The 26372-nt window shown below is 44.4% G+C and overlaps 2 protein-coding genes across 3 annotated transcripts in view; both read right to left on the bottom strand.

Annotated features, from left to right (window-relative positions):
- LOC135265189 (G-protein-signaling modulator 1-like) overlaps positions 1–9484 on the bottom strand; it is a 41527-nt gene extending 32043 nt beyond the window's left edge. The window contains exon 1 of one of the 2 annotated variants that reach the window (XM_064354578.1): positions 9325–9484. In XM_064354578.1, the coding sequence (XP_064210648.1) occupies positions 9325–9383 (59 nt within the window). In that variant the 5' untranslated portion in view covers positions 9384–9484. Of the gene's footprint in view, positions 1–14; positions 701–9324 lie in introns of those variants that run through there. The other variant, XM_064354576.1, reaches the window with a different exon arrangement.
- Positions 9485–16904: 7420 nt separating this feature from the next.
- Positions 16905–26372, bottom strand: part of LOC135233677 (zinc finger protein 618-like) — an 11064-nt gene continuing 1596 nt past the window's right edge. The window contains exons 4-8 of the mRNA XM_064297481.1: positions 24183–24260; positions 23717–23761; positions 22770–22847; positions 22022–22234; positions 16905–21538 (exon numbers count right to left, since the gene is read on the bottom strand). Of these exons, the coding sequence (XP_064153551.1) occupies positions 19980–21538; positions 22022–22234; positions 22770–22847; positions 23717–23761; positions 24183–24260 (1973 nt within the window). The 3' untranslated portion in view covers positions 16905–19979. The remainder of the gene's footprint in view (positions 21539–22021; positions 22235–22769; positions 22848–23716; positions 23762–24182; positions 24261–26372) is intronic.

Genomic DNA, 26372 nt, shown 5'->3' with positions numbered 1-26372 from the left:
TTGGCATCTAGTACCTCTTCTTCTGCTTGGTACGAGTCCTCTGCACATAGGCCTCCAACTCCATGTGCAGGGGCCCCAGGAGAGGGTGGGGCCTGGGGCCATCGTGCGCCAGTCTACACACAGCCTTCTGGGCCCCGCTGAGAGGTCGTGGCTCAGTTTTGGATGTCACTTCTGACATGATGCCCACAGAGATGAAAAGGCTGTCAAAGGAGTATAGATGGTGGCCCAAATAATGTCTCGCTGATTTTGGATTTCTGGATTCAGGTCCACACCACCATTTCCAAGGGTGCCGCGCTTTTGTAGTTTCTGCCGCCACTAAATATTTGGTGACGCGCAATGTGTATATCTTGAGCGGAGCATATATTTCCAGTCGTCTAATTAATTCCAGAAAAAAATAAGTTAAATTCAAGGTAAAAGTGATCACTTATTTTCAGTTTGCCAGAAACGTTGCCATCTGTCAGTGATTTAGACAAGCTGGTAAAAATTCCTTTGTCCAGTATGGAATGCTACAAAAGATTAAAAAGAACAAAGGTCTCCAGCAGGTAACTCAAAAACACTTGAAAAAGATCCAACTTCTAATACTGAAGGAAGCGTGCAATTTAAACCCTTTTTCCTCAGATGTTAAAATGGAGAAAGCCTCCCACTCCTCTTCGGAGTAAAAGTGAGAGTGCTCGTCAGTGCCTTTCTCCTGTTGCTCGGGAGAGAGAGAGACCGTGCCCCTGCAGGGATAACGGCGGTACCCGGTGCAATCCGCTTTAAATCCGCAGCATGCTGCGCTCAGCAAAGGACAGGGGCTGCATTGGACCGTCCCCGCTAATCCGCCAACCTGCTGAGCCCCATTAAAATCCCACTGCGCTCCCAGCCCTACCAACGCACCTGCAGGGCAGGCCACACGGCTGCCCAAATTATGCGACACAATAAATATTTTTTTTTTTTATCTGGAACTCAGGGGTTAAAGAAACTAAAACACAAATTTGACTGAACTGCTGTTGGACCGTAATGACAAACTATATCCTTGCAGAGTAGCTTTTCTGTGTCAGGCATACAAAGCAGAGACAGATTCTGACCATGTGCAGGTTTAGTGACACACTCAAAATTCAATAAGGCTGGCACAAAAATGCATGGCCACCAGAAATATATACTTTCCAGAATTAGATTCCATTATAAACCATTTAAATTTCCTATTATATGAAAACTCATAGTCCTGTCATTAGAAAATCTAACAGCTCTAGCAGCAGCACAATATACTTCAGCCTGTCATAAGCTGTGACAACCTCAGTTCTACATTTATACACACATATTGTTCGTTAAAACATTTGTGTTGATTTACTATTATTATTGTTTTTGCAGAGGACTGCAACCACATCCAATCTTGATGGGCCTGATGCTATATGTCAGGCTAAGCCTATTTTAGCATCCACACCTTGACTTGGGGTGGGATTAGGTAGGCTGTTGTTTTCTCGTGAGCCAGACATGATAAAATTTACCCATCAACCACTGAAAATTTGGAGCTATCTGCTGCCAAATGTAATTCATGACTATCTTCACCAGAGAAGCTCACATTTAGTATCATGAGAAATGCTGGTCTGGAGGAGGACTACTGGAGCCATCAATGGTGAATGCAGAACTCTTCTTCCACAACTGCTATTAAAATGGAATGTGTGACTGTCAAAATCATTGATCTCAAACTCAAATCCTAGAAGGTCGCTGTGTCTGCTGGCTTTTTGAGGTGCTTATTTGTCATTTATTGGCTAAAGAGTCTGTGCACCTTGTTTCCAAGGCCTACATTGCCAACTGATTGAGCAGAATTCACAAAAACCAGCAGATGTTTGGCCCTCCAGGACTGGAGTTTGAGACCCCTGGTCTAATGTTTTTCTGCGACAGCCACAGAGCTTGGGCTCAATTCCAAGGCAAACCCCAAAATCTGGACACAGAAATCAATTAATGATCTTTTTTTTTTTTTTTTACTTCTACTCAGTCTGCAAAACTATTCTCTCACTTTCAAACAGAATTTATTTGACCTTATAACCACACAATACTTTTTAAATATACTGCCAATACAATTAAATCACAGGATGACTCAAAGACTAATTATTTTTAAAGCTAGGAACAAGAGAAACATGTCTCAAAAATGGATGTCTTTTATTTTTGCCTACAAATGATCTACAGTCTTTTTAAAGATTTTTTTTAATTTTTTTTTTAAAGATGGTAGTTAACTATCTATAACTACAATTCCTTTCTTCAGGTTTCTGCTGTGTGGCATGTGACAGTTGTAGAAGAACAAATTGGTATGCTGGGTCAACACCCCTGGAGCCTTCCATCCTCCTCAATTATGCAGAACTTCCTCCATGAATATTTGAGGTCGGGCAGTTAGGTTAGACCAGGGAAAATCAAACGCTGCATTTACAGGCCTCATATTTTATTAATGAGGGACATGACAGCGATACAGAGAACTGCTGTGTTTAAAAGTCACAACCAGGTCGAGGATGACAGATGTGCACTGGGATCCTTCTCACATTTTGAGGAGACAGAATGTAATATCTTACACAGATATAGATGCTTATAATAGATAAGTACTTTTCTTGAGCACAGCCTTGAAGATGGAACACTTTTGTTGTTTCATATAATCAGGCAAATAGGATTTAGTCAAAATTTAGGATGTGGCCACTTTGAATTCAACTATTCCCTTATAACAGACTCCCCTTCTGTAAAACAAGCATGAAAATGCCGTACATATATAAAAAATTTTGAAAAAGTTACATTATTACTTCTAAACGTGATTATAACTAAAATCTCAAAATCTGATGATGGATAGAAATTTGAAGATTAAATGGGTGTGTTAAACAATGACAAACAAGGTATGCCAATGAGAAACATAAATATATATCATGGACTCATGTATGATCACTTTTTTTTTACAATTAACTATACAGAAGAAATTAAAGACTTAATTAAAGTCTCCAGCTTCAGCCCAATAAAACAAATGAAAAGAGGTTTTAAAAAAATCTGTGCACAACAACGGAACTACAACAAACCTAAAAAATAAACACACCTTTTACCTCCTGCAACTCCAAATTCTACTCAGACTCAACTCAAAAACTCCCCATTCAAGCATCATATAAATACTTCACCTAGCAGGGGTTATTGGAGCGAATTCTTGTGCAGTGCTGAGCAAAGGCACTGAAGGGTTTGGGTTCATTTTGGCAAGGACTGGGCAGTAATTCTGACTTTTAACTCCAAAGCAGCGGAATGCAGAGCTAAGCACCATGATCTTGTTATCAAAAGGTTCTCTGTTTAAGCCTATCTGAAGGAAACCAAACAGGAATAAGTCTGAAGGCAATTAATCTTATTAGCTATTAAATACCTACACCAAACATAAAATTCACCCCTACTTTTGAAAATAGAGGGGATGTATGTACATAATAATTGTCCATCCAGTAGTATAATATCAGTTTACAGGCAAAGAATATCACTACCATATGACAGGGCTAATCATGACAACAGCCATTACTGAAAAGGGAACTAAGAAGTTAAGTTTATATCTTCAATTGAATGCCTTGAAGGGCATTCAAACCAAAAATGGGCAGTAATGACACTGTGGTGAATGTGGCTATGCCGGACATGCATTCTGGGCCGTCCTTTGCATTCTGATGTTATTTCAGAGAAGTAATAAAACGTTTTAGAGATAATGGACATCAGAACAGCCTACTTGTGCTTGCATACAAGGCCTTTAGAGTGTTTTAATTGGCTATGGAATTCTCTTTGATGTTTGGGAATGGAAGAGAGAGGACACAGACAAAAGCTGGTGATCAGGCTAAGAACAACAGGGCACTCTCTAGCAGTGGAAGATTATAGGAACTGTGAACCCATATCAAAACATACTGTTCTCATAATAAAAAACAGGATTGTGATTGTGCAGGAGAGTTGTCACAAGAAAAGAGGTTCAGACAGAACACTGGCGACCCAATAATGTCATTTTTTGTATGAGAGAGAGCATTATTTTGGGTAAGTACAACTGAGAATAAGTCTATATTGTAATAATTCAGCGATTTTCCTATTTCACATTGATTGTTCTCCTACGAGGTATTGCCTTCAAGTACAGAACATAACTTGAAGAAATCCAGTGAACACCTATTTGTACTGTATAAATTGATTATATGTAAATTGTACCCATAAAGCTGATTGCAATACAAATAAACACAATCAATAAACTGGTATAACTAGTCGATGCTGACCCCTGCCCTGAAAAATTCCAAAAACAAGAACCAAATAAGCATAGACTGGGGTGATTAATGAGTCCAAAAACTGTTCCATGAGCTTATGAAATGGACAGCCTTGTGGTCAATGGGAAGACTATGTCTGTGCTGAGGAAGGGAATGTGAAGATAAAACAAGTGTGTGTGTGTGTGTGTGTGTGTGTGCGTTTGTATGTTGGTATGTATGTATGTATGTATGCATGCTCTGGCAGTAGAAAGTAAGTATCTTTACACTGAGAGTCTAAAAAGAAATTGGTGCACAGTTGAAAGTATCACAAAAATGTTTGTATGACAGTTCATATTTAATGAGTTACTAAATATGTCCAGCAATACCCCTTCCAAAGAGAAAGGAAATTATTTATTTAATTCATTAATTATTTTGCTATTTTTTAAGTTTTGAACTCAAACTTAAATGGTATTGTTGGAGGAGGATCTGTTAATGTCAGGGAGGGGTGTGTGTCAACGGATTATTTCCACGGTTACCAGCAAGCAACCACAAAATCTGCCTCACAATTTGAAAACCGCATTTCCTGGTTCTTTTTCTGAGAAGCAGGGAAGCTAAACTAAAATAAGACTGCAGACTTTTTGCCATGTTTTCTTTAAAATCCAGATAAATGTTTTAGTTCTGAAAAACCTCAGCAACAGTGTGGTAGTCAGCTAATTTCCCCCACTTTATACCTGAGCCTGCATAACTTTCTAAAAACGGACGCACAGACCCGAGAACCGTAGTTTGTGTTGATTTTGTCACTTTTCCAGGGCGCAAATGGTTTAATTTCAGCGCATGAGCGAGCGTGTCCGGCAGAGTAAGCGTCTGTGTGGTGTTTTGGGGCGACTGCTTTACATCGCTTCTCAAATTTGAGTCGTGTCAGCCGTTTTCTGCCACGACTCCACCCACACTCTCTAGTGTAAACACAGCCTACAAGCAGGCCAGGCACCCTTTCTGAGGTGGAGGCTGAACCACACTAGGCCGCTGGTGTCACAGACAGGCGGCATTCAGCAAAGAATGGAAAATCTCACACGCACGGCGATGTCCTCACAGTCTCTAGGTGCTGGGCAACAAACAAGATAAAGGCATAAAGCCTGCCACGACCCTAAAACCAGGGCCCAAAGTTAACATTCCATTCCTGTCGCTAGCAACACTTGGTCAACACTCGCTGTCTGGCAAACGGGCAGTTATGTGACCTGAGTGTAAGCAAAGCTCATGCAGGGCAGTGTGGAATCATGGGAAATCAAGTCTGAGGTCAGGTGGAAATGTTGGTTCTAAAGGAGTCTCTCACCTCACAGTCAAGACCCAAACCAACAGGTCAGTTCTGTGAGAGGTGGCCAGAGATCTATCATTTCGTACAAGAAACATGCAAGAAACAAAATAATAAAGAATGGCATGTCCATTCGAGAGAAAAAACCAGCATTAACATATACAAAAGTGTTCTCAACATTTATCTGTATATATCAGCCTTCTACTCCACTAAACAGTCTGATACGCAACTGAATGGCTGCTCAGATCTTACAAAAAAACTCCTAGCTGAGGAGGGTGAAGCCAAAATTTAAGGATATGAAGCCGTTTCAGTTCAAAGGCTCTGGAACAGTCTACCTGAGGAAATCAGAGCAGCCAAGTCTTTGTCATCTTTTCAATCTTTTAAAAAGTCACTTTCATGAGCTTGCTTTTAACTGTGACTCACCTCTCTATTTTTTGTTCTACATATCCTTGTATGATTTATCAGCCCTGATGTATTCATCATCCTCAGTTTTTTATTGTATGTATGCATACATGTATGTATGTATGCACAATATGTACAGTGAGCTTCATAAAGAGATGGGAAAAAAATATGTTTTTTCTCATTTATTTTAGATATTTGCATATTCTCATCTTTTATTAAAGGGTATTTCTATACACTTTGGTTTCACCATGTAGAAATTACAGAATGTTTCCAAGTTATCCAGGAAAGGATCAATTGTCATTATTACATACAGTATATTACATTAACAGCTGGCATTGGGAAACACTCTGGAGTTATAAGTTGAGCAACAGCATATATACGGATATACCCCCCACCGCCCCACTGCTGTGATGAATGAATGCTGCCAATGAATGCAATTACTCTAGCACTACACAGGCTGTTCATTCCTTTCTAAAATTCTCATATTTCTTACCCCAACAGGCCTCAGGGGCTTTCTGTTTAGTTTTTTTCAGTTTTTTTGTCTTTTGTGATTCCATCTGTTACACAAACAAAAAAAAATCTGACTGATTGAATTATTGGGTAAGTGAAATTAAAGTTAAAACCAGGGATGAATGTAAATGCTTACAGCTGTGTTTACATCTACCAGAGCCCCGCCCCCATAGTGTGTTTTCTGGCTCCAAGACCCGCCCCCAGACACTGCCCCTCCTCCTCCCCAGAGGCCAGACTTTGGTGATAGAAGATTTACCAGCTTCTGGATCTCCATACTCAGCTGGCAGCAGTACATTTCTGAGACAATCAACCCTGTAATTGCAAGCCTGTAGCCTTGGGAAGTGAAAGGGAGTTGGGGGGGTGGTGTCCCTGATGAACTCCCTCATTGTGCAATAATGTGGGGGTGGAGCTACATATAAAGCACCTTCCACTGCAATGGCAGATTTTCAGCATGGCTTTAGAAATATACATTTCATTTCACTGTGCTCCAATGCCTCTTAATCCTGTCTCTCTCCATCTCTCTTCAAACCAAGGCTTCACAATCCTGTTCCTGGAGATCTACCGTCCAGTTATTGTTTTATTTCACCCCTAACTGGGTACACCTGATTTGACTAATTTAGCAGCACAATGAGATCTCTCGCTGTGGAATGAGGTGTGCATTGTTAGGTTTGGAGTGGAAGGTGGATCTCCAGGAACAGGGTAGGGAACCACTGCTTTAAACCCTGTCCTCCTGTTGATACCCAACCATGCTACCCATCCCCCGGTTCTAGACTCCTAAAACTGGGCAGTTATTCCAAGCTAAATTTAGAGGGATGCTAGGCTCGTTGCCAGGGAAACCAGCAGATGGCCCTTGGAAAAGCTGGAAAAAAAGCTACACCTCTTCCGCATGTTACCTCAATGTCTCAGTCTCTCACTCTGGACATTGCGGCAGTCCTTTTGTAAGCAAGGTGTGTGTGTGTGTGTGTATGTGAGAGTGGTCAAATAATTAGCCAATTTCATTTCATTCGTCATTACTGCAATTAGCTAATTCTGAGAAATATTATGCCTAGCCATTATGACATGTATTTTAAAAAAATATTGCGCGTTGTGCACCCGCCTATGTAGGCGTATATTACTATCTTAATAATGCGCCCTTAAAATAACAGTAAAATACTGCACCAAGACCAGGTTTTTGTTGGTCAATCACGCAATCGCTTTTCGCTGCCTCAAGGTAGCAATGTGCCAACAATGCGCCTGACCACACCTCATTTCAAGACCATGGGCGCTCAGTTGGGTGCAAGTACATTTGCTATTTAAACAGCGTGGGCGCTGGACGGGAAAATGACAACTGCGTCGGTCTGAAACTAGCAAAGACACCTGCGCTGCGCTTGGCGCCGCTTTGCGCCGGGTGTAAGATAGAGCCCAATATGTTCTGATATTAGCCACAAAGCCACGCCATTTTATCCCAGCTCCAATGAGAGAGCTGGGGCAGAGACTCGCTTAAGAGGCTGATCAACATTCACTTGAACAAAGAAAGCAGTAAGGGCCTGGAGTACGCTTTGTCTACATGGCGAGAGGAAAGCTGAGGGAAAATACCGCAGAACTGAGACAAATTCACACCGACATGGGCTGAGGAACAGAAAGTGTGGGCAAATGTGGGAAAAAGTGTGTATTGTGTATTGTGTGTGTGTGTGTGCATGTGCGTGTGTGTGTGTGCGTGTATGTGCGTATGTGTATGTGCGTGTGTGTGTGTCTGCGGGTGTGTATGTGTGTGTGCGTGTGCATGTGTATTTGTGTGTACGTGTATGTGCGTGTGCATGTGTATGTGTGTGTGCGTGTGTATGTATTGTCCTCAGAATGTGAGCTTTTTCTTTGCCTGCTGTCAGAAATCTGCGGTGCCCTCTAGTGCCGGTGTCAGAGGGGTGATTGTGACAATGTTTGAGTCAACAACTCGCATTTCAGAGCTCTCTCTCTCTTTTCTATTCCCTTCCTGTTTGCCGTTTACACAGAAGCACTCAAGACAGAATAAAACAAACCCTCTCCGTTCCTCCAATACAAACACCACCCACCTACTCTTTTAGAGAGAGAGAGAGAGACAGAGAGAGAAAGAGAAAGGGTAAAGGGCAATGTCTAAGAAGTGTCTGTTAAGTGTTTTAGTAAGAGAACAGCTCTAACTGTCTGGAGGCAATAAATATTCTCAAGGTTTGTGTTATTGAACTGTAGTGGGTTGTTTACGTGTAAAGAAAGCAAACAAAGAACAAGCGTTCCCAGTACGCAGCTGTTGCGGAGGTCAGTTTGGACTCTCACTGATTCACCACAACGTACACACGCGCACACATGCACACACACAGTCGTATATGTGTCCACACACACACGTACACACACATACGTTGGCGATTCAAAATCTGGAATCGTGCACGTGTGAAATCCTCTTCAAGGGTTTAAGCAGAAGCACCTGTGCTATCGGCAGTCGGCGGGTGTAGCGGGAGGGAGGGGGGGTTGGAGGAAGCTCTGCTGTGAAGGCCGTCTGACACGTATGCAAAGACACGAATAACGGCGGCCAAACCGCTGCTGCTTCGCCGCCGCGCGTAACTGCAGAGCCAGCTGGCCCGCTACGCGCTGCGCTGAGCTGAGCTACGCGCCCCGCCTGAGCTCGCTCTCCCGCGGCGGCCCCCACCCGGACCTGCCGTCCCGTCTACCGCCACCTCCCCCGCTGCGAAACGCCTCGCTCTGCTCCCTCTCCCGCCACAGAGGAGCCCTGCCTCTGGGTCGCCCTGCAAAGGCGCCGCTGCCTCCCCAGCCTCCTCCCTCGGGCAGCCGGAGAGCCGGCAGACCACCGTTAACTCCCCTCCCCCCTCTTCCCCTCTCCTCTCCCTCTCCCTCTAAACTCCCCCATTCTCTCTCTCTCTCTCTGGTTCCTACCTGGAGTGGAGCCTCTTGCTGGCCAGGTCCTGGTCCACACCATTAGTGGACAGAGCCATGTGCTGGTGCTAATCCCAGCCTCGCTGCGCCACGATCCCGGTCGCTCGAGTGTGAAGCAGTTGCCGGAGCTGAGGAAGTGAGGTACTGAGCAAACAAACCACAAAGCTGGGGCCCCTCCCCCGACCGTGACATCATAGCTCTGTGTGCGCAGGCAGAGCCTCTGCCGGAGATGGGCTGTGCATGCACTTTCTCTCTTGCGCTCTCTCTCTCTCTCTCTCTCGCTCTCCCTTGTGCTCCTTCTCAGTCTCTCTTTTGTTTCTCTGTAGCTCTCTTCTTTCCTCCCGCTGTTTTTCTGCTTTACCCTTTCTCTTACTCTCTCATTTTTTCTCTCAGCTCTCTCCCTCTCTTCCTATTTAAAATGCACAGATGGATTTTTGGTTTCTGTGCATTTTGATTAACCCCATAGTTCTGAAATTTCACAGAATTTTGTTTTCCATTTTCCTACTCTGCAGTCATTCATATTTCAAAAAACTTCTGTCCTTCAATCTTTTTCCCATAAGGTTTAAGTTAAGTGAATACAACATGATTGCTCTTGCAAACACAATACTACAATGTGCTCCTACTTAGATAAATGTGCATTTCACATCCAAACACATCATGTTGAGTGAGCATGTTAGCACAAATTCTACTCAGGTTTCTGTGTGGAGTTTATATGGTCAGGTTGCTGAGTGGAGTTGGTGTGGTCAGGTTACTGTTAGGTTTACATGCAAACTGTCTGATCCTTTTCAGCAGTTGAAGGCTTGTTGTCAAGAGACAGCTCCAGACTGTGCCTATTCACGACCAATGAATATGGTACACCAGGAAGATTTCCTGGGTCAGCTGTGTAATTGGCTGTAGTTCGTAAAGCCCTAAGTGAAGGGCATTTCTCCCCTTCACTGTGAAGCTGTGTGAGTTCATGAGCTGAGAAGCACGATATATGCAACCCATCAGTAAGTGCCCTTTGAATCTGGAGAAAAATTTCTGTGCTTGCAATTCCAGGCATTCAAAAAAATACATAATAAACCAGCCTGAAATATCTGGAGGATCCCAACCTATTTAGACCTGTAATGTAATGTAATGTAACCTCTAATTTTTATAATGAGATTCATGTAACTCTGCTTACAGTATGATTCTTCCTTCTGATGGCTACCAGACCATTCTTGGGGTAAAACGGAAAATCTCTGACCAATTCTGGGCAGTATTTGGGGCAAAACGAGGGGCAGCTAATTCCAGGGTGCACTCAGAAATATAAATTCCAAACTGTTAAATTATATCGTCTCCCAAAACGCATATTTATTTCTCCCACACAGAAGCGGAACACCGAGTTCTGTGGCTTCCTCTCATTGGCTCTGGTCCATGGCACCCGGACAATCCGCAGGGCTGCTCTTTGTAGTCAGCTGACACAGCTGCATACACACACACATTTATATTCCCTGGTTGCCGTGGGGACTCTTAATAGCTACACTGTGCTCTTAGGGCTGGCGATAAAGGGACCGTAACATCATTTCCCAATGTTATTTTTTTTAAACAACAGTTCCAGAATTGAATTCACTGTACAGCACCATCTTAGGAGTTACTTAAGTGCACAGCTAATCAAATCTGGACCTGCATTTTTCTAAATATCATACAATATTGCAGGGTAACTCCAACTGGACCTTGGGGCCCTTCTGTTTATGCTAATGTTTTTGCTGCAGTCTGTTGATTAGAGAAGTTGATTAAAAAAACGTGATTAAGTTATTTCCTATTCTTTCCCCTTGAACATTTTAACAAAATATTGGTTTCAATTTGCTTTGCTTGCTTTTGTTTTGGGCTTTTATCATTCCACAAATGTTTTAGTTTCAGTGACCAAGTGTCCACATTTTCAGAAATTATGACCACAATGGCTTTTAAACACCAGCAAATTTAGAATTTCATTACTGGAAATTCTTACCTTTTCTAAAGGAATTATTTGACATATCACTTATTAAATGTCTTGGTTCGCTTCCTATCTTCCTATCTTGCAGATAGGTCCTACCAGGTCACCTGGATGTGGTCTGCCTCTGCTCCTCATCCCCTTGTTACAGGAGTACCACAGGGATCTGTACTGGGTCCTCTGCAGTTCTCCATATACACCAAATATATTGGTTCAGTTATTAATTTGCACGGCTTCTCCTATCATTGTTATGCAGACGACACTCTACTCTTCTTCTATTTCCCCCCCTCTGCCTCCCAGGTTGATGATAAATGATCTTCCTGCCTGGCTGACATCTCAAACTGGATAGCCAGCCACAATCTGAAGCTCAATCTCAACAAAGCTGAGCTGTTGTTCTTCCCATACAAGACCTCCCTACTACGTGAGCTCTCAATAACGGTTGATGGCACCACAGTGACTGCCTCTTACTCTGCAAAGAGCCTGGGGGTGGTCCTGGATGACCAGCTGGACTTCAAGGAGCACATCAAGGCAACATCACGGTCCAGCAGATTCCTTCTGACACAGGAGGATTCGACCATACCTGACTACGCACTCCACCCAGCGGCTTGTCCAGGCTATGGTGATCTTCCGCCTTGATTACTGCAACTCCCTCCTCGCAAGCTTGCCAGCTTGTGCCATACAGCCACTACAGATGATTCAAAATGCTGCTGCCTGACTCATCTTCAACCTTCCCAAATTCTCCCACGTCACTCCTCTGCTGAAGGTCGCTGCCAGGGTCAGGTTCAAATCCTGACCGTTGCCTAAACTGCAGCCAATAGGACAGCCCCCATCTATTTGCAGGACATGATTCGATTCTATACACCTGCTCGACCACTCCGCTCTGCAGCAGCAGGGTGCCTTGCACCCCCTCCCATCCAAGTAAAGGGATCACAGAGCTTCTCCACCCTAGCTCCCCAGTGGTAGAACGAACTCCCTGTCCCTCTTCAAACCTCTCCCTTATTACCCATCTTCCGCCGTGGTCTGAAGACGCATGTCTTCAGACTCTACCTGGACTAACTGCTACCACTCTGTGAATCATTTCACTTTAAATCCCTCCTTTCACGACACTTGTGTTACATGTACCCACATTCCAGTACTTTTTGTAATTTGTATTTGTCCTTGTCCTAATATTGTAGCTTGTTCTTCTCCCTAGTTTGGCTTGGCATAAGTTAGGTCAGAATAATGTGTTCTTGGCTATAAATAGCTGTACAAAATGAGTATTGTACCTTATTGAACCTGTGCTTTGTAGTTGTCCAATGGCCATGATATGCACTTTTGTACGTTGCTTTGGATAAAAGCGTCTGCTAAATAAATGTAATGTAAAATGTAATGTAAATTAAATGACATTCCAGAGAATTGTGTTTCCAACTTTGTAGCAACAGTTTGGGGAAGGTCCTTTCCTGTTCAACATTGCCCCAGTGCACAAAGCAAGGTTAATAAAGAAGTGGTTTGTCGAGTTTGGTGTGGAAAAACTTGACTGGCCAACACAGGGCCCTGACCTCAACCCCATCGAACACCTTTGGGATGAACTGGAATGCCAACTGCGGCCTTATTGCTGTCACTGCAAAACTTGTTGCCCTCAGAAAGAAAGGTTGCTTCCTTCTGCTTCCTTTCAGTTCCAGAACTGGTGTCACATGTAACTAGGTGGTTATTCATGCAGGATCTGGTTCGGACAGCCTTACTGTTATTAGCCTGCTGAGTAAAGCACTGAAAGCATGGTAGTTATCTAAAGCAAAGCACTGTCAGTTAAGTAGTCAGGTAAAGTGAACTGTAGAAAGGTCTTCATGGCAGGCCTAGCGCAAATATGAAGCTGGCAGTGCAGCAATACACTGCAGTGTATACTAATAATTGAAACCACAATTATGGTAAATGGACTGCATTTATATAGCGCTTTTATCCAAAGCGCTTTACAATTGATGCCTCTCATTCACACACACACCAACGGTGAAAGGCTGCCAATCAGCTTGTTGGGAGCAATTAGGGGTTAGGTGTCTTGCTCAGGGACACTTTAACACACCCAGGGCGGGGGATCAAACTGGCAACCCTCTGAACTGCCAGACAACCGCTCTTACCTCCTGAGCTATGTCGCTCCAATTATAACTGGTGTAACACAAGTACGAGATTTCTGCGATATAAATTGAGCTGAATTTAACATGTCTTTATCACTCGCAAATTAACTTAGCAGCTAGCTATATCTACAGAGACCTTGTTAGCTAGCTGCATAGCTAATACAGCTACGTACAGGCTTAGTGATCGAATGTACAAGTAACTTGTATATACGCATGTGTAAAACAATGTACTGAAGTTTAAATCATGTGCATTGTCCAATAAGGGATTGACTGGAACTAACCGGAAGTGAAAGGCAACTGTTTTTTGGCAGGAGGCAACAGGTTTTTCAGTGACATCGTCCAACATCAGTGGCCAACCTCACTAATGCTTTTTTGGTTGAATAGTGGCAAATCCCCACGGCCATGTAACAAAATCTACTGCCCAGAGTGGAGCCTGTTATAGCAGCAAAGGGGGACCAACTCCATATTAATGCCCATGGTTTTGGAATGAGATGTTCAACAAGTACATATGGATGTGATATTCAGGTGTTCACATACCTTTGGCCATGTAGTGTACCTTGTGTATTTTATATATGTTCAGTTTCAAGATTACATGTGTTAAGAAGCCCCCTCCCATAATTTCTTCCAGAACAGACTGTGCCAGATTTCATCAGAACACATTTACTGATGTTCCTGCACTGAATTTTGATATTTCATCTGTATCACCATATTTGTGGTATTTGTGAGATTTATTCCACTGATACCATTTTGAGTCAATTTTTTTTGTCACTGAAAAGTAATATGTATTTATAAGGTGTACATCAATACTTACACTATATGACCAAACGTTTCTGGACACACCCCTTGGTCTGGGACTGTTTTTCATGTTTTGGGCTAGGCCCCTCAGTTCCAGTGAAGGCTAATCTTAATGCTACAGCATACAACCACATTCTAGATGATTCTGTGCTTTACTAACAGTTTGGGGAAGGCCCTTGTTCCTGTTTCAGCATGACATTGCCCTGGGCACACCGTGAGGTCCATATAAAAATGGTTTTGTTGAGAACAATATGGAAGAACTTGACTGGCTTGCACAGAGCCCTGACCTCAACCCCGTCCAACATGTTTGGCATCAATTGTAAAGCCAACTCGAGCCAGGCCTATTCACCCAATCAGTGCCCAACCTCATTAAGTCTCTCCTGGATTAATGGAAGTAAATCCATACAACAGTGCTCCAACATCCAGTATAAAGCCTTCACAGAGTGGAGGTTGTTAGCAAAGGGTGGAACTCCATATTAATGCTCATAATTTTGGACGAGATGTTGGATGCCAGGTGTACATACTTTTGGCTATGTAGTGTATTTTTAAATGTGTTTGGAAGTTTCACAGGGAGAGTTATGCTTTAACTTGCTCTTCCTCTATATCTTCCTCTATACGTCTTATAGCCTGGATGGCCGGACTTTCAGAAGGGAAACAGCACAGCACATGCTGTGTTTAAACTCTATCATGTGTGCTGTTAATGGTACAACACATGGACAGACGTTAGAGAAACTACGCATCTAAAAACAAATGACAAAACCTCAAACTGTACAGTTATCACTCAAAATTTGAAATGGAATTATTATTATTGATTGAAAATTACAACACACAATTTTAGCCTGTCTGATACCATAAACGTTTATAGACTATTTAAAGTGGGTTAATGCGAATTAGGCTAAATATGTAGTGCAACCAGACCAAAGGCCTAAACACTCAAATTTAGCATAAAAACGTCAAATTCATACTTAATGAATTGAGAGTGGCACAGTGGGTAAGGAACTGCGCTTGTTACCGAAAGATCGCAGGTTCGATTCCCGGGTAAGGACACTGCCGTTGTACCCTTGAGCAAGGTACTTAACCTGCATTGCTTCAGTATATATCCAGCTGTATAAATGGATACAATGTAAAGTGCTATGTAAAAAGTTGTGTAAGTCGCTCTGGATAAGAGTGTCTGCTAAATGCCTGTAATGTAATGTAATGTAATCTACAAAATGCTAAACAATTGAACAAATGTACATTAAGAAACTGAAACAGGAATTCAACTTACAATTTAACCGGCATCTTGAATCAGCTGATGTGCGGTCCGTGGTCGCTGCGTTATGGTAAAGTCAGTTGTCCAACTGAGCCCTCTAGTGGTTTTGAAACGGGAAGGCCCCATCAGTAGTGGATTGAGTTCGTAAACCTTCGCGCCTCTGTGCTCCCCTTCATGGTTTTTAATACACTATGTACGGGACGTATACCGAATTATGTCTATGACCACATCCCAGAGCTAACACGACACGCACTGCATTGCAGGTAGGCCTATGGTCATCTACATACACACGCAGTCAAGCATGCGTGTGTTGTCAGCAGTCATTGAACACAGTTACTAACAAGGTGAGGAGTGCTCTTCAGAAATCCTTTCTCCCATTCTTTTTTCTCATCCATTTCCACAGTGAATTTATGTTTAGTAATCTTGTATTCCCTAGTTCTGCTTTGGCTTGGACTCACTAGAGTGAGTCCTCTACCTTGCCGTGGTTTCTGTGTCCATTCTAGACGGGCTGCTTGATGAGTTATTTCCATATTTTTATCCAATTACACTGTGAATGCCAATCCCATGCTGTAACTTGCCCTGTCTCTTTAAGTCTTTAAGCATAAGAGCACATTAAATGAATATACTACAATAATTCATCAAATGATTTCAAACTAAAACTATTGTAGATTAATTCATAATCACAAATGATTTTCATTCAAAAAAAAAAATTCAAACTTATACTAGCTAATAAAGCAGCATGCAGAATCACTGCACATGTATTTTATTTTTCCAAGGCCTTCATTACATGTTAGCAACAGGGATTCACATCACTTAATACTTTTAGCATTACTCCATCTAGTGTCCCAATTAAGTATTGCATATACATTACAGCAAAGAGGGCATAACCATAATTAGGCCATAATGCCAAGTCACATGTCCTTCATATATTCCCATACCCGTGAGTGCCAGTCACGCGATGCGTTCTACGCTTGTTCACCGCTCACATTAGTTTATAGATTTCAATGGCACAGGAACCAGTATCAGAGTTCTTTAGAAATACAGTATGCCTTTTGATATTTATGATACTTTGATATTAGCAAGTAAAACTGTCACCAATAACTGTAACTAACTCAGTGCTTCAACTCTGGTTCTGAAGGCCAGGGTCCGTTGGCTTTCAGTGTTACACAATGCACATCTGATCAATAAAAGCAGCTGCCAACAAACCTCAACTCACGTGGGCCCTTGTGTTTGAACTGGTTGCTAATGTTAAGGTTTAAAAACATTTTTTTAAAATACTGTATCCTACATCTCTGCAGAACCATAGTTAGAGACCACCTGATGGACGACTAACGGTATAACCGATGGACGACGTATGTATTGCTGCCAGCTCTCATGCTAGCAGGCGAATAAGTGGTTAGCTCCTTTCCTGGATTATTGTTTGGGCTCCAATGATAGCAAGACAGTTGCATGGGACTAAATAAGAGTCAAAGAATTCATTTGAGCTAGTTTTTATTAACAGAGCACATACTACAGTGGGTAATATATTTCAAGAACTTTGCACAGCGCTGTGATTTTGACAGGAAAAAAGAAAACCGAAGCTATCATCATCTGCAATAGAAAAATAGTGTAGCTATAAAGTATAAATTAAGACTATTGCCTATTAAGACATTAGATACAAGAACTAATGAGGAACAATAAAAACATCAGCCATGACCAGTGGGGAAAAGGCCCTATAATTGAATAGATAACAAGATGAAGGCATCAAACCACTATTCAGGTATAGCTTACAGTAAGTAGAATTCTCCAATCCAACATGAAATCATGGAGAATTTATGATGAATAATTTAGCATTGACAATAAAGCAACACTGAGATATATGCATTTGTGACGGGAATATATATATATATATTGGTAGACTATACTGATATGGCAACAGAATATTCATATTTTGATTCAAAACATTTCTGCAAATGAGCTTTCCTTTGTCCCAGAAAACAGACAAAACAAATATTAATATATTTCACTTGCATTTTTCTAACTAAGCCATATCTTTTTAGAAATTAAATCTTGAGATAAAAACTTTAAAATATGCTAAAATCTAAATATGATCTAAGTTTTTCCATAATGGCACAATGCATTCCACTCCAAAGGGCCAGGAAAGAAACAATCTCTTAATATGTCCAAAAAACCTTCAGACAAACTCGCTTACCTCTTTAGAAAATATTCTTCCTCTGGCTCTTAAAAAGCAGCGTACAGTAATCAAACCGGCCCAATATGACACCTTTAAGGGGAGCGCATTGCACAAACCTGCCATGTCTGCTTATAAAAAGGCTGTAAATGTTTGTTGCTTTAAAAAAGAGGTACGGTGTTATCAGACTAGGGAATCAGTAGCTCTTTAAAGTGGATAACAACAGCAGTTGATTTTTCTTATGTACACTACACCCCACCCACCCCACAACCCTACACTTAAATACAGTTCTTCAAGACGACGTCCCAGGTTTAAAATATGTAGCTACTGTTTATGTATGTATAGATCAGCATACTTTAAATTCTCATCTTTTATCATCAATGTCTTGTAACAAACTGCATGCATAACTCATTTTAGAGTGTGTTTAACAGGCAATACAAGCACTAACAATTTGAGAGCTCGTCTATTTTCTAGTTTTTGATTTAAAAAAGCACCCCAGAAAGCTGACAGCGTGTTACTTGTACAATAATGTGACGTCACCTTCAAAATCCCTTTAGTGTCAAATTTCCAAAGACAAGTTGAGGAAGACACATACTACTCTTTACGTGGCTTTAAAATGAGTGATCTCCTGAGCTTTACACAATAAAAGGTAATGGTCTACATCTGAGTAAATAATCATGACACAAACACTAGGCAATGAACGGAGTGTATACGCAAACAATTCAGTCCAACAATAGTACTTAACAGTCCATGATGAAATTATATTTGGTCATAAAAATCCCTTTATTATTTCTAGTAACCTGTTAATATTGCCCCATATGAATGCCATTAACCTGTAGTTACCATACAATGACAATATTATTACTATCGTTTATTTTTTACGAATAGGGACAATATTAATGCTAGTAACCATAATCATCAAAACAACAGACTTTTCTAGAAATGTTTGTACACAACAATTATCAGCAGCTAATTCATATCTAATATGAAATTGGTTACATAACAACACGTTATCTCATCCTCTCAGCAGATAGTTCAGCGTATTCAAACACGTCCTACCGCCTACACATTTCTGCCCGAGAAAGTCGCCAAAAACGTAATTCGCGGACGTGTTAAAGTCTTTCCGCCGAACGCGATGTCACCTGGTCAAACCCTGAACACCTCGAAATGCGTTCCGCTGGCTTTTCCCGCTGTCCCCCGGCACCTATCCCAGCATGCACGTCCAAAGTTTGAAGCCAGTACGAACTCTGCAATTGGTATTAACACAAAGTGTGTCACACGGACATATTAGAAGTCTCATATCTTGATCGTTATGCAAGCTATTAAAATCCGCCCCCACCCCCAAGTAAGCTGTTCAGCCACTGGCTGTTCCTCAGAGAGCAATGGGACATACTGTAGAGACTGAGAGTTTGGGAAACAGAGGAACCGCAATGCTGGTGGTGTAGCCAACACCACAGACTGAGGAGTTGCGCAAAATGAGCCAGAGACTGGAGTCCCGTCTCAAACAGAATCCTGCATTTCCTAATATTGAATTTGAGCAGCCATGTTTTTCTTTGGCATATTACTGAGTGTAAGTAAAGTCTGCACCCTAATGATGGTCAGTTGTGTATTACAGTTAAGTTTTAAAGTAGGAAAATGAGAGAGGTTATCAAGGAAGACTGTCAGGAAAAGGTTACTTCTTCCCCAAAATAAGAAATATAAATATAAATAAATGAATGCGTGCAACAACTCATTTGTGCGGTTGTAGAAAAGAGTTGTGGTTACAATAACAAAAGCAAACTGTGAGAAGTAAATAATGCTTCACTGAGTAAAACTAACGTGGTCGCGATCCAGCTTCCGAACCACAGGTTGAACCACCTAGCGACCAGTCAACTTGCTCGCCCCAGAACTCACCATCAGCCTGAATAGAATGCAGTCTAGGGGACTTTAAGTCTTTCAGTGTGGAAAAATAATACAGTCAGACTGTAGAGGAACTCCGACTGACGAGCTGAATGTAGGTCACAGCGGGGGAACCACCTCCACTCGATCCACAGATCGAATTTCCAATAGCAACGGACACAGAGGGAAAGAGAAGGCCGAGGTTAAAAACGTCAAGGCGTGTGTTCGCGTCCGGAGCGCACGCGTAACTTCGAGCTCTACCTCCGGCCTGAAGACGACTGGAGTCGAAAAGCTGAAGAGATGCCAAAGAGATGGCAACCTCCGCTTTAGACAGCTCGGCCTACGATACAAGACGGTTCTCTAAGCAAGAAAACGAACAAAAAGAAGTTATTGAGGAGCGGACGGCCTCTGTGTGTCTACACCCTCATTCCCCGCCGTGTGAGGAGGGGCAGCGTTTAGGTTCAGCAGGTTTCGTTCGGGAGGTCTGTCTGCCCGGCGCGTTCAGGCCATGTTCGATTTGAGGAAGATGAGCTTGTTGGCCTCCTCCGGCCTGACCTGCCGCCTGTGCTTCATGGCGAGGGTCTGCTGGCAGACGGCCACGCACTCGCTCCGCGTGCCCACGGCGGGCACCGCCAGCAGCCACAGCGCCAGGCGGGCCAGCTTGGGGAACTTCTCCGTCACCGAGCTCCAGTACTGGAGGAGGTCGGGCGCCGTGTGGAAGGTGGGCTCGGCCAGGTACTGGAAGAGCTCCTTCCTCACCTTGGGCTCGTCCGCCCCGGGCGCCCACGCGCCGGCCCCGCCCTCCAGCCGCGCCCTCTTCCTCACCGCGGGACCCTCGCCGGCCCCGGCCCCGTCTTCCCCGGCCCTGCCCGCCGCCCCACCTCCGCCTCCGCCCCCGCTCCCGCCGCCGCCCGCCTCCCTCATCTCGCCCGCCGCCTCGCACACCTTGGCGACGAGCTCGTCGTGCTGGTGGGCGGGCGCGGGCCGCAGCTTCAGCTGGGGGTCCAGGACCATGGCCACCTGGTGGGGGCGCTCCACCCTCAGGTTCTCCTTCAGCGCCTCCAGGAAGTAGTGGCAGAGCCGGCCCCCGGCCCCCGCCTCCCCGGCCTTGGAGGTGTAGAGCTTCTCCAGCCGCAGGTAGGCGGGCAGCACCAGCGGGAGGGTGGGCCGGCGCTCGCTGCTCAGCTCCAGGACGGCCTGCCGCAGCGGGGCCAGCAGGGAGGCCAGGGTGCCCAGCAGGGGCTTGTTGAGCCCCTGCAGCAGGGGCGCCGCCCGCTTGCCCCGCCCCAGCGCCTCGCAAACCTGCTCCATCCGCTCGTGCACCAGCAGCAGCGTCTCGGCGCCCTCGTCCCAGCAGGGCGGGGGCGCGACGGGCTCCTCCGCCCCGTCCCGCGTCAGCCCGGCCACCGCCGCCAGGTCCCGGCAGGCGGCCATCAGCTCGCCCAGCTCCTGCAGCCCCCGCGCCTGCAGGCTCCGCCTCCCCAGCACGGCCTGCACCACGGCGCCCAGCGAGCAGCCGGCGCAGCGCAGGCAGGCCCCCGCCCGCCCGCAGAAGGGCCCGCCCGACGCCCGGGGCTCCGTCACGTAGACGGTGCGGATCTCGGACATGACGAACTCGGACAGGACGTTCTGGACCCACTGGTGCACGTGCTCGCCCGCCTCCCTCGGGTCGGCCTCCTTCACCCCCAGGACGTAGCGCCTGACGCGGGGGCCCTCCGCCTGGTAGGCCGTCAGCACGTGGCAGGTGTCCGGGCCCAGCGAGTGGGCGTGGCAGGTGACGGCGATGCCCAGCGAGGAGCTGGAGCCCAGGGCGCAGGTCACCTTCACCTTCACCTGGTTGTACATGCGCGGCAGCTGCCGGAGGGCCAGCTGGCCCACGTCCCCCAGGGCGTCCCGCAGGGAGTAGGCCCCGTGCCGCGCCCCCGTGTCCACCAGGGTCTGCGCCAGCTTCAGGAATTCCTTCCCGTTCAGGACGTTCAGCGCCCCCAGGTCCGCGCACATCACCCTTAGCAACCGATCCGCCACTTGCTGCCGATCCTTCTCTGGGAGGATACTGCTGACTGTATCGATAAGGGGGGGAAGAGAAACGCACACCATACTCAAAAAACTTAGTCAGGGGGGTTAGTGTACATGTCACAGAAAAAACCCTCAACACAATCCCTGAAAAAACATGGCGCAGGGGATCAGTCCATCGGTATAACATCTTTTAAACTCAGAATCTTAAAATTCTTAAAAATGTAATCAGCTTACAATTTACATACCATACTGCATTTTTATAGCGTGGTATGTAAAATGAAAGCTGACTACATCATGTGGCATGTGTTGAAAGATGAATGGGGTAGGTAACGAAATGTGACAGTGAATAATAAGGCCAGATACACTACAGGTTTTAGCGAGCGGAAATGGTGTTAGCTCCAGCAAAACGATTATTTCTACCATTTTCACATATTTAGGACAGTCATTTTACGTGTGCTAAAATCTCCAGCAGATCTAGCCTTAAGCCCAGGTATCCGTGAAAAGATATTAACAGGGTGGATACTCACGGTTAGTAGCGTGATTCCTCTGGGCAGGGGCGGTGGGAGCAGGGGTGGGGGTGATGGTGGGGGTGATAGCGGGGGCCTGGGTGGCAGCGGGAGCGGGAGCGGGAGCAGGGGCAGGGGCAGGGGCTGGAGCTGGAGTAGCCGTAGGGGTGGGAGTTGAGGTAGGGGTGGCCGATATTTTGGTGGGATCCACGTTGATGTGGTTTTCGTTGTCAGCTGTGGACACACAAAAAAACAAAAAAAAAAACTGTGTCAGAAAACAGCCTGCGTTGCGTAAAGAAGCAGCATGTAGCCGGTGTGAGGAAAGCTATTCCAGGCGGGGCTTCGCCTGGCTTCGCTGTGTAAAAGAAAGCTGCAGACTAGCACATTTTATCACCCCTTTAGTGCAGTCAGCTATTCCAATTACCTGTCAGGGCTGCAGGATTATGGACAGCAGCTCCACGTATAATGTTAGGCCCACACAACTGAGGCTGATTAGCATTCTGCTCAGGTATTACCCCTTGCATTTCTTTAGGCATACTAAAAAAAAAGATATAACCAGCCGTACCCTTCAAAGACGGGACTTTTTACGGTAAGGATCATTTAGTTACGACATGAGCTTTCTCCTTGAGTCAGCCCTGCGCTGGTGTACTTTGGTGTTACGCAGAGTTTTGACTGCCGTCCGGGATTTGGCCGCCCGTATCCGTCCGTGGCGCGGCGCGGTAGCTACGCCTGTAACCGCGCGGGCGCGCCGCCGCCGCCCGGCACTCACCCGCGTGCGACTGCATGTGCTCCAGCAGGTTGTTGTAGAACTGAAACTGGATCCCGCACGCTCCGCAGGTGTAGGGCTCTGAAACGCAGAGGGGGCAGGTTCCGTTCAGTTACTCGCTCCATCAGGGGTACCTACCCTGCAGCCGACAGCCATTCTTCTCACTCCGAAAATCAGCGACAAATTTAGACCCAATAAACCGGGCAAGGGGAGTCGACTGTGTAACAAACTGGTCAATTACTTGCTGAGTAATAGCAGGAGCAAAGTTTGGCACCAGGGTTCCTGCAGGTTTCTCCTACATTGCAGCCTGGACATTTCCCCCAAACTCATTTAAACGTGATACAGAATAGTCATCGCAACATAGAAGTGACTTCCTTATCCAATAAATTTTTAAGACCCTATCAAAATCATATTTAAGACCTTTTAAGACTTTTTAAGGCCTAAAATTCTGGTGATTAAATTTAAGACTTTTTAAGATCCCGCAGGAACCCTGGCTCAACTTGCCACCTAATCATCCCCCAGTTTAATTGGTTAAAAATTGTTCTCCCTCTCCACCTCAACTGATGTGTCGTTAGAATGCTGGCACAAAATGGCTGCCGTGCATCACCCAGGTGGGTGCCACATATTGGTGGTGGCTGAGGTGAGTTTCCACCTTATGACTGTAAAGCACATTGACTGTGAGAAAAGCGATATATAAAAGTAAAGAATTGTTATTATTATACATTTTTGTGGAACAGGCAATGGGCTTGTTATTCCTGGTATGTTGCTATGCTGATTCAAGGAAGGTCAATTCCTCTTGATGGCTCGTTCTAATCCGCGTGCCCTTTATGTAAGCCAATCAAAATGCTAAATAAATATGTGGATCTACTCACAGCTCTGAAGACAAGAAAACCAAGCAAAAATAAAAAACTAAATTTGTGATACAGATGATAGAAAGAAGGTCAACTTACTCTGCACCACAGGAAATGAACCAGGCACCATGGGTTTTTTAGTCCCTGAGAAAAAAAGACGCTGTGATTACAGAAGGGAACAACAGCTGCAGGGACCAAGAGTTCATGAGCCCTCAATCTTTCACCCTTCACCTTCCTGTCTCTCCATTTACCCCCTAACTCTTTTCTCATTCCTCTCTTTCACTTATTCATCAGTGCAACGCTTTCTCTTCTCTAGATAGCCTTTCTCACTTAATGGATGGGAAGCAGCAGAGCACTCTGGTAGGATTTCCACTTGTGTGGGCACATCTATTACATGAATTACGGGCGGTGTTCTTAAAATACACCCTGTGGGGTTTTCAGACGGATAGTACATGTAAATAAAACAGCAGCCCAAAAACAAACACAGAAACTTAACATTACCAAAAACAAAATTCCAACCATAATGACCTCTGAGGAAAAAAAAAAAAAGAGCAAAAAGGCTCACCGCTAGTGTTCTGTGAGCTGTTAGTCTCCCCCACAGAAGTCTGAATTTTCCCCTCCATCTTCCGACAGAAAGCACCCTCTGAGTCAGAACACAGAGGACTGTGAAAGTGCGCACTACCGATTGCGTTACAGCATGCAGGGCAAATTATAACAACATGAAATAGGTATGAATGGACATCATACAAAGTCCAGTTGTGTGTACGGAAACCCAGGGTGCACAGCATGGACATTCTGGGGCCGATAGTAATAACTGAAAACTGACTGGCCCTACTGCCCATCTATGGCACACATGCAAACTGGAACCAAGTTTCCACATCCACGGAAGAAGTAGAGAGCGCAGACGTCAACTTCAACTAGTTTGAAGTTAAGTTTACTTTATCGTTAAGCTGAACCCATGGGTCTATGTAGCTGCTGAGGCATGTGCAGCTCACTGGCACTCCTCATATTGATAAGTGAAGTTCGTTTTTCGCTGTCATCGCCCAATTCTGATATGACTCCGACAGTATCATGCATCCCTAATTGAAACTAAAACTTGTGCAAAGAACAAGTGCCATTAGTCAGACTTTCTGAAAAACCATTCAGATTAGATAAAATTACAGGATCAAGAGTGAATGTTTCTGAATTTAACATCCTGGCTATCAGTGGTAACTTCCTGTATCGCCGATGCTGAACTGGAGCATTTTTGTACTGCTGTTGTGCCTATGCCACACTAAAACTGCTTTCACATGACAAAAATAAAATGCTGCGTTCAACGCAAAAAAAACGAGTTCAACGAGTAAAGTGGTGACTGCACAAGCAAAGTAGAGTGCCGCCAGTTGTTGAAACTTGACGTCATCCATCCAGGAAGGCAGTAGGTTCAGAAAACTGTAACAAGTGGTGATAGTAGTTGGTTAGGCTAGATTGTAAACTCGCTTCATGAAACTGAATATCCTGGGTTTTCCCCAAAATGTACTTCCATGATTACATCTGCCTGCATCACACAAAGCTGTAAATGTAAATTGGACATGCTATGAAAGCTCAGGTTCAAACAAGGTCAAAGTTCAAACGTTTTGAACTTTGAGGATCGCGATTCGGCGTCAATTCTGAGTTGTGCGCCACGCCAGGCTTAGCGTAGTGCACAACTGTTTCCACCATGTTGAGCGTTTTGACGCTATCCAAGCAGCTTAAGTTACTCATCAGTAAGAGTGTGACTCCAGCTACCATTAATTCTTAGCCAATTAGCTGTAAGGAGGATGAACTGGCACCAAGAGCAAGAGCCTTTTGGGATTCAGTTACATCAGCTGTCTCATTTTTACCTTTAGATGGGATGACAATAATATAGATATGATCTAAGCTACCAGTATTATCTTGCCAATTTTACTGTGAAACATTATGATAATATTGTAATATAATCTAAGCTAACAACAACCAGCTTAAAAAGAGTTCTGTGACATGGTTTTGTTAACAGAGGTCCAGGGGAGTCTGTGGGTAGAGAAAGCTTATGTGCCACTCATTTACTATTTATACAACATCAAAAAAAGATGGGGGCCAAGATTGCCTGGGTCGGCTGCAGCCTGCTTACCCAGAGTTTAATACTCAGGTTTAAACCCTAGAGCAAATTTGTGAAATAAGGATTAGCCATTCCATTTGTAATGCAGTTCTGGGGATTTAAACTCCAGCTTGGGATTTAAACTCCAGCTAAGCATGCTGCAGTCATAGACTGTAAAACAAATATGGGCAAAGTGACTGTGACATCACCCATTGACTTTCCATGGGCCTGTGATAATTACTGAAACCGCGTATTGAAACCAGGAAAGAGCAGTTGTCGTGCTGCCATGATGTACAAATTGGAGCCAGAGACTGCGCAGTAGGGCTGGGTCTGTGTCACCCATTAAGCATTTAAGATACAGGACCCCCACAGAGTGACGTGTAGTGACTCAGCAGTGACACAAACTGTCCCCGATTCATCCATAAAATATAAAAATATTGTCCAAATGACACAATAGCTTAACAAATGGTGAGACATTAGACAAATATGGGAGACATTAGACAAAGAAAAAACATGTTCTTGTGGTAAAAATGATTGACTTCCTATTTTGACCGTATTGGTACCATTGACTTACACTGAAACGGGTAGCAAAAAGACCTCTACTGGAGCCAACCGCACTGGTGCTAGTGAGCAACGCCCTTCAGCAAGACCAGGAAGTGAGCT

The sequence above is a fragment of the Anguilla rostrata genome, chromosome 10, assembly GCF_018555375.3.
Source record: "Anguilla rostrata isolate EN2019 chromosome 10, ASM1855537v3, whole genome shotgun sequence".
Lineage (NCBI taxonomy): Eukaryota > Metazoa > Chordata > Actinopteri > Anguilliformes > Anguillidae > Anguilla > Anguilla rostrata.
Note: the sequence above shows the minus strand (reverse complement) of the source record. Positions and strands in the feature narration are given on the sequence as shown.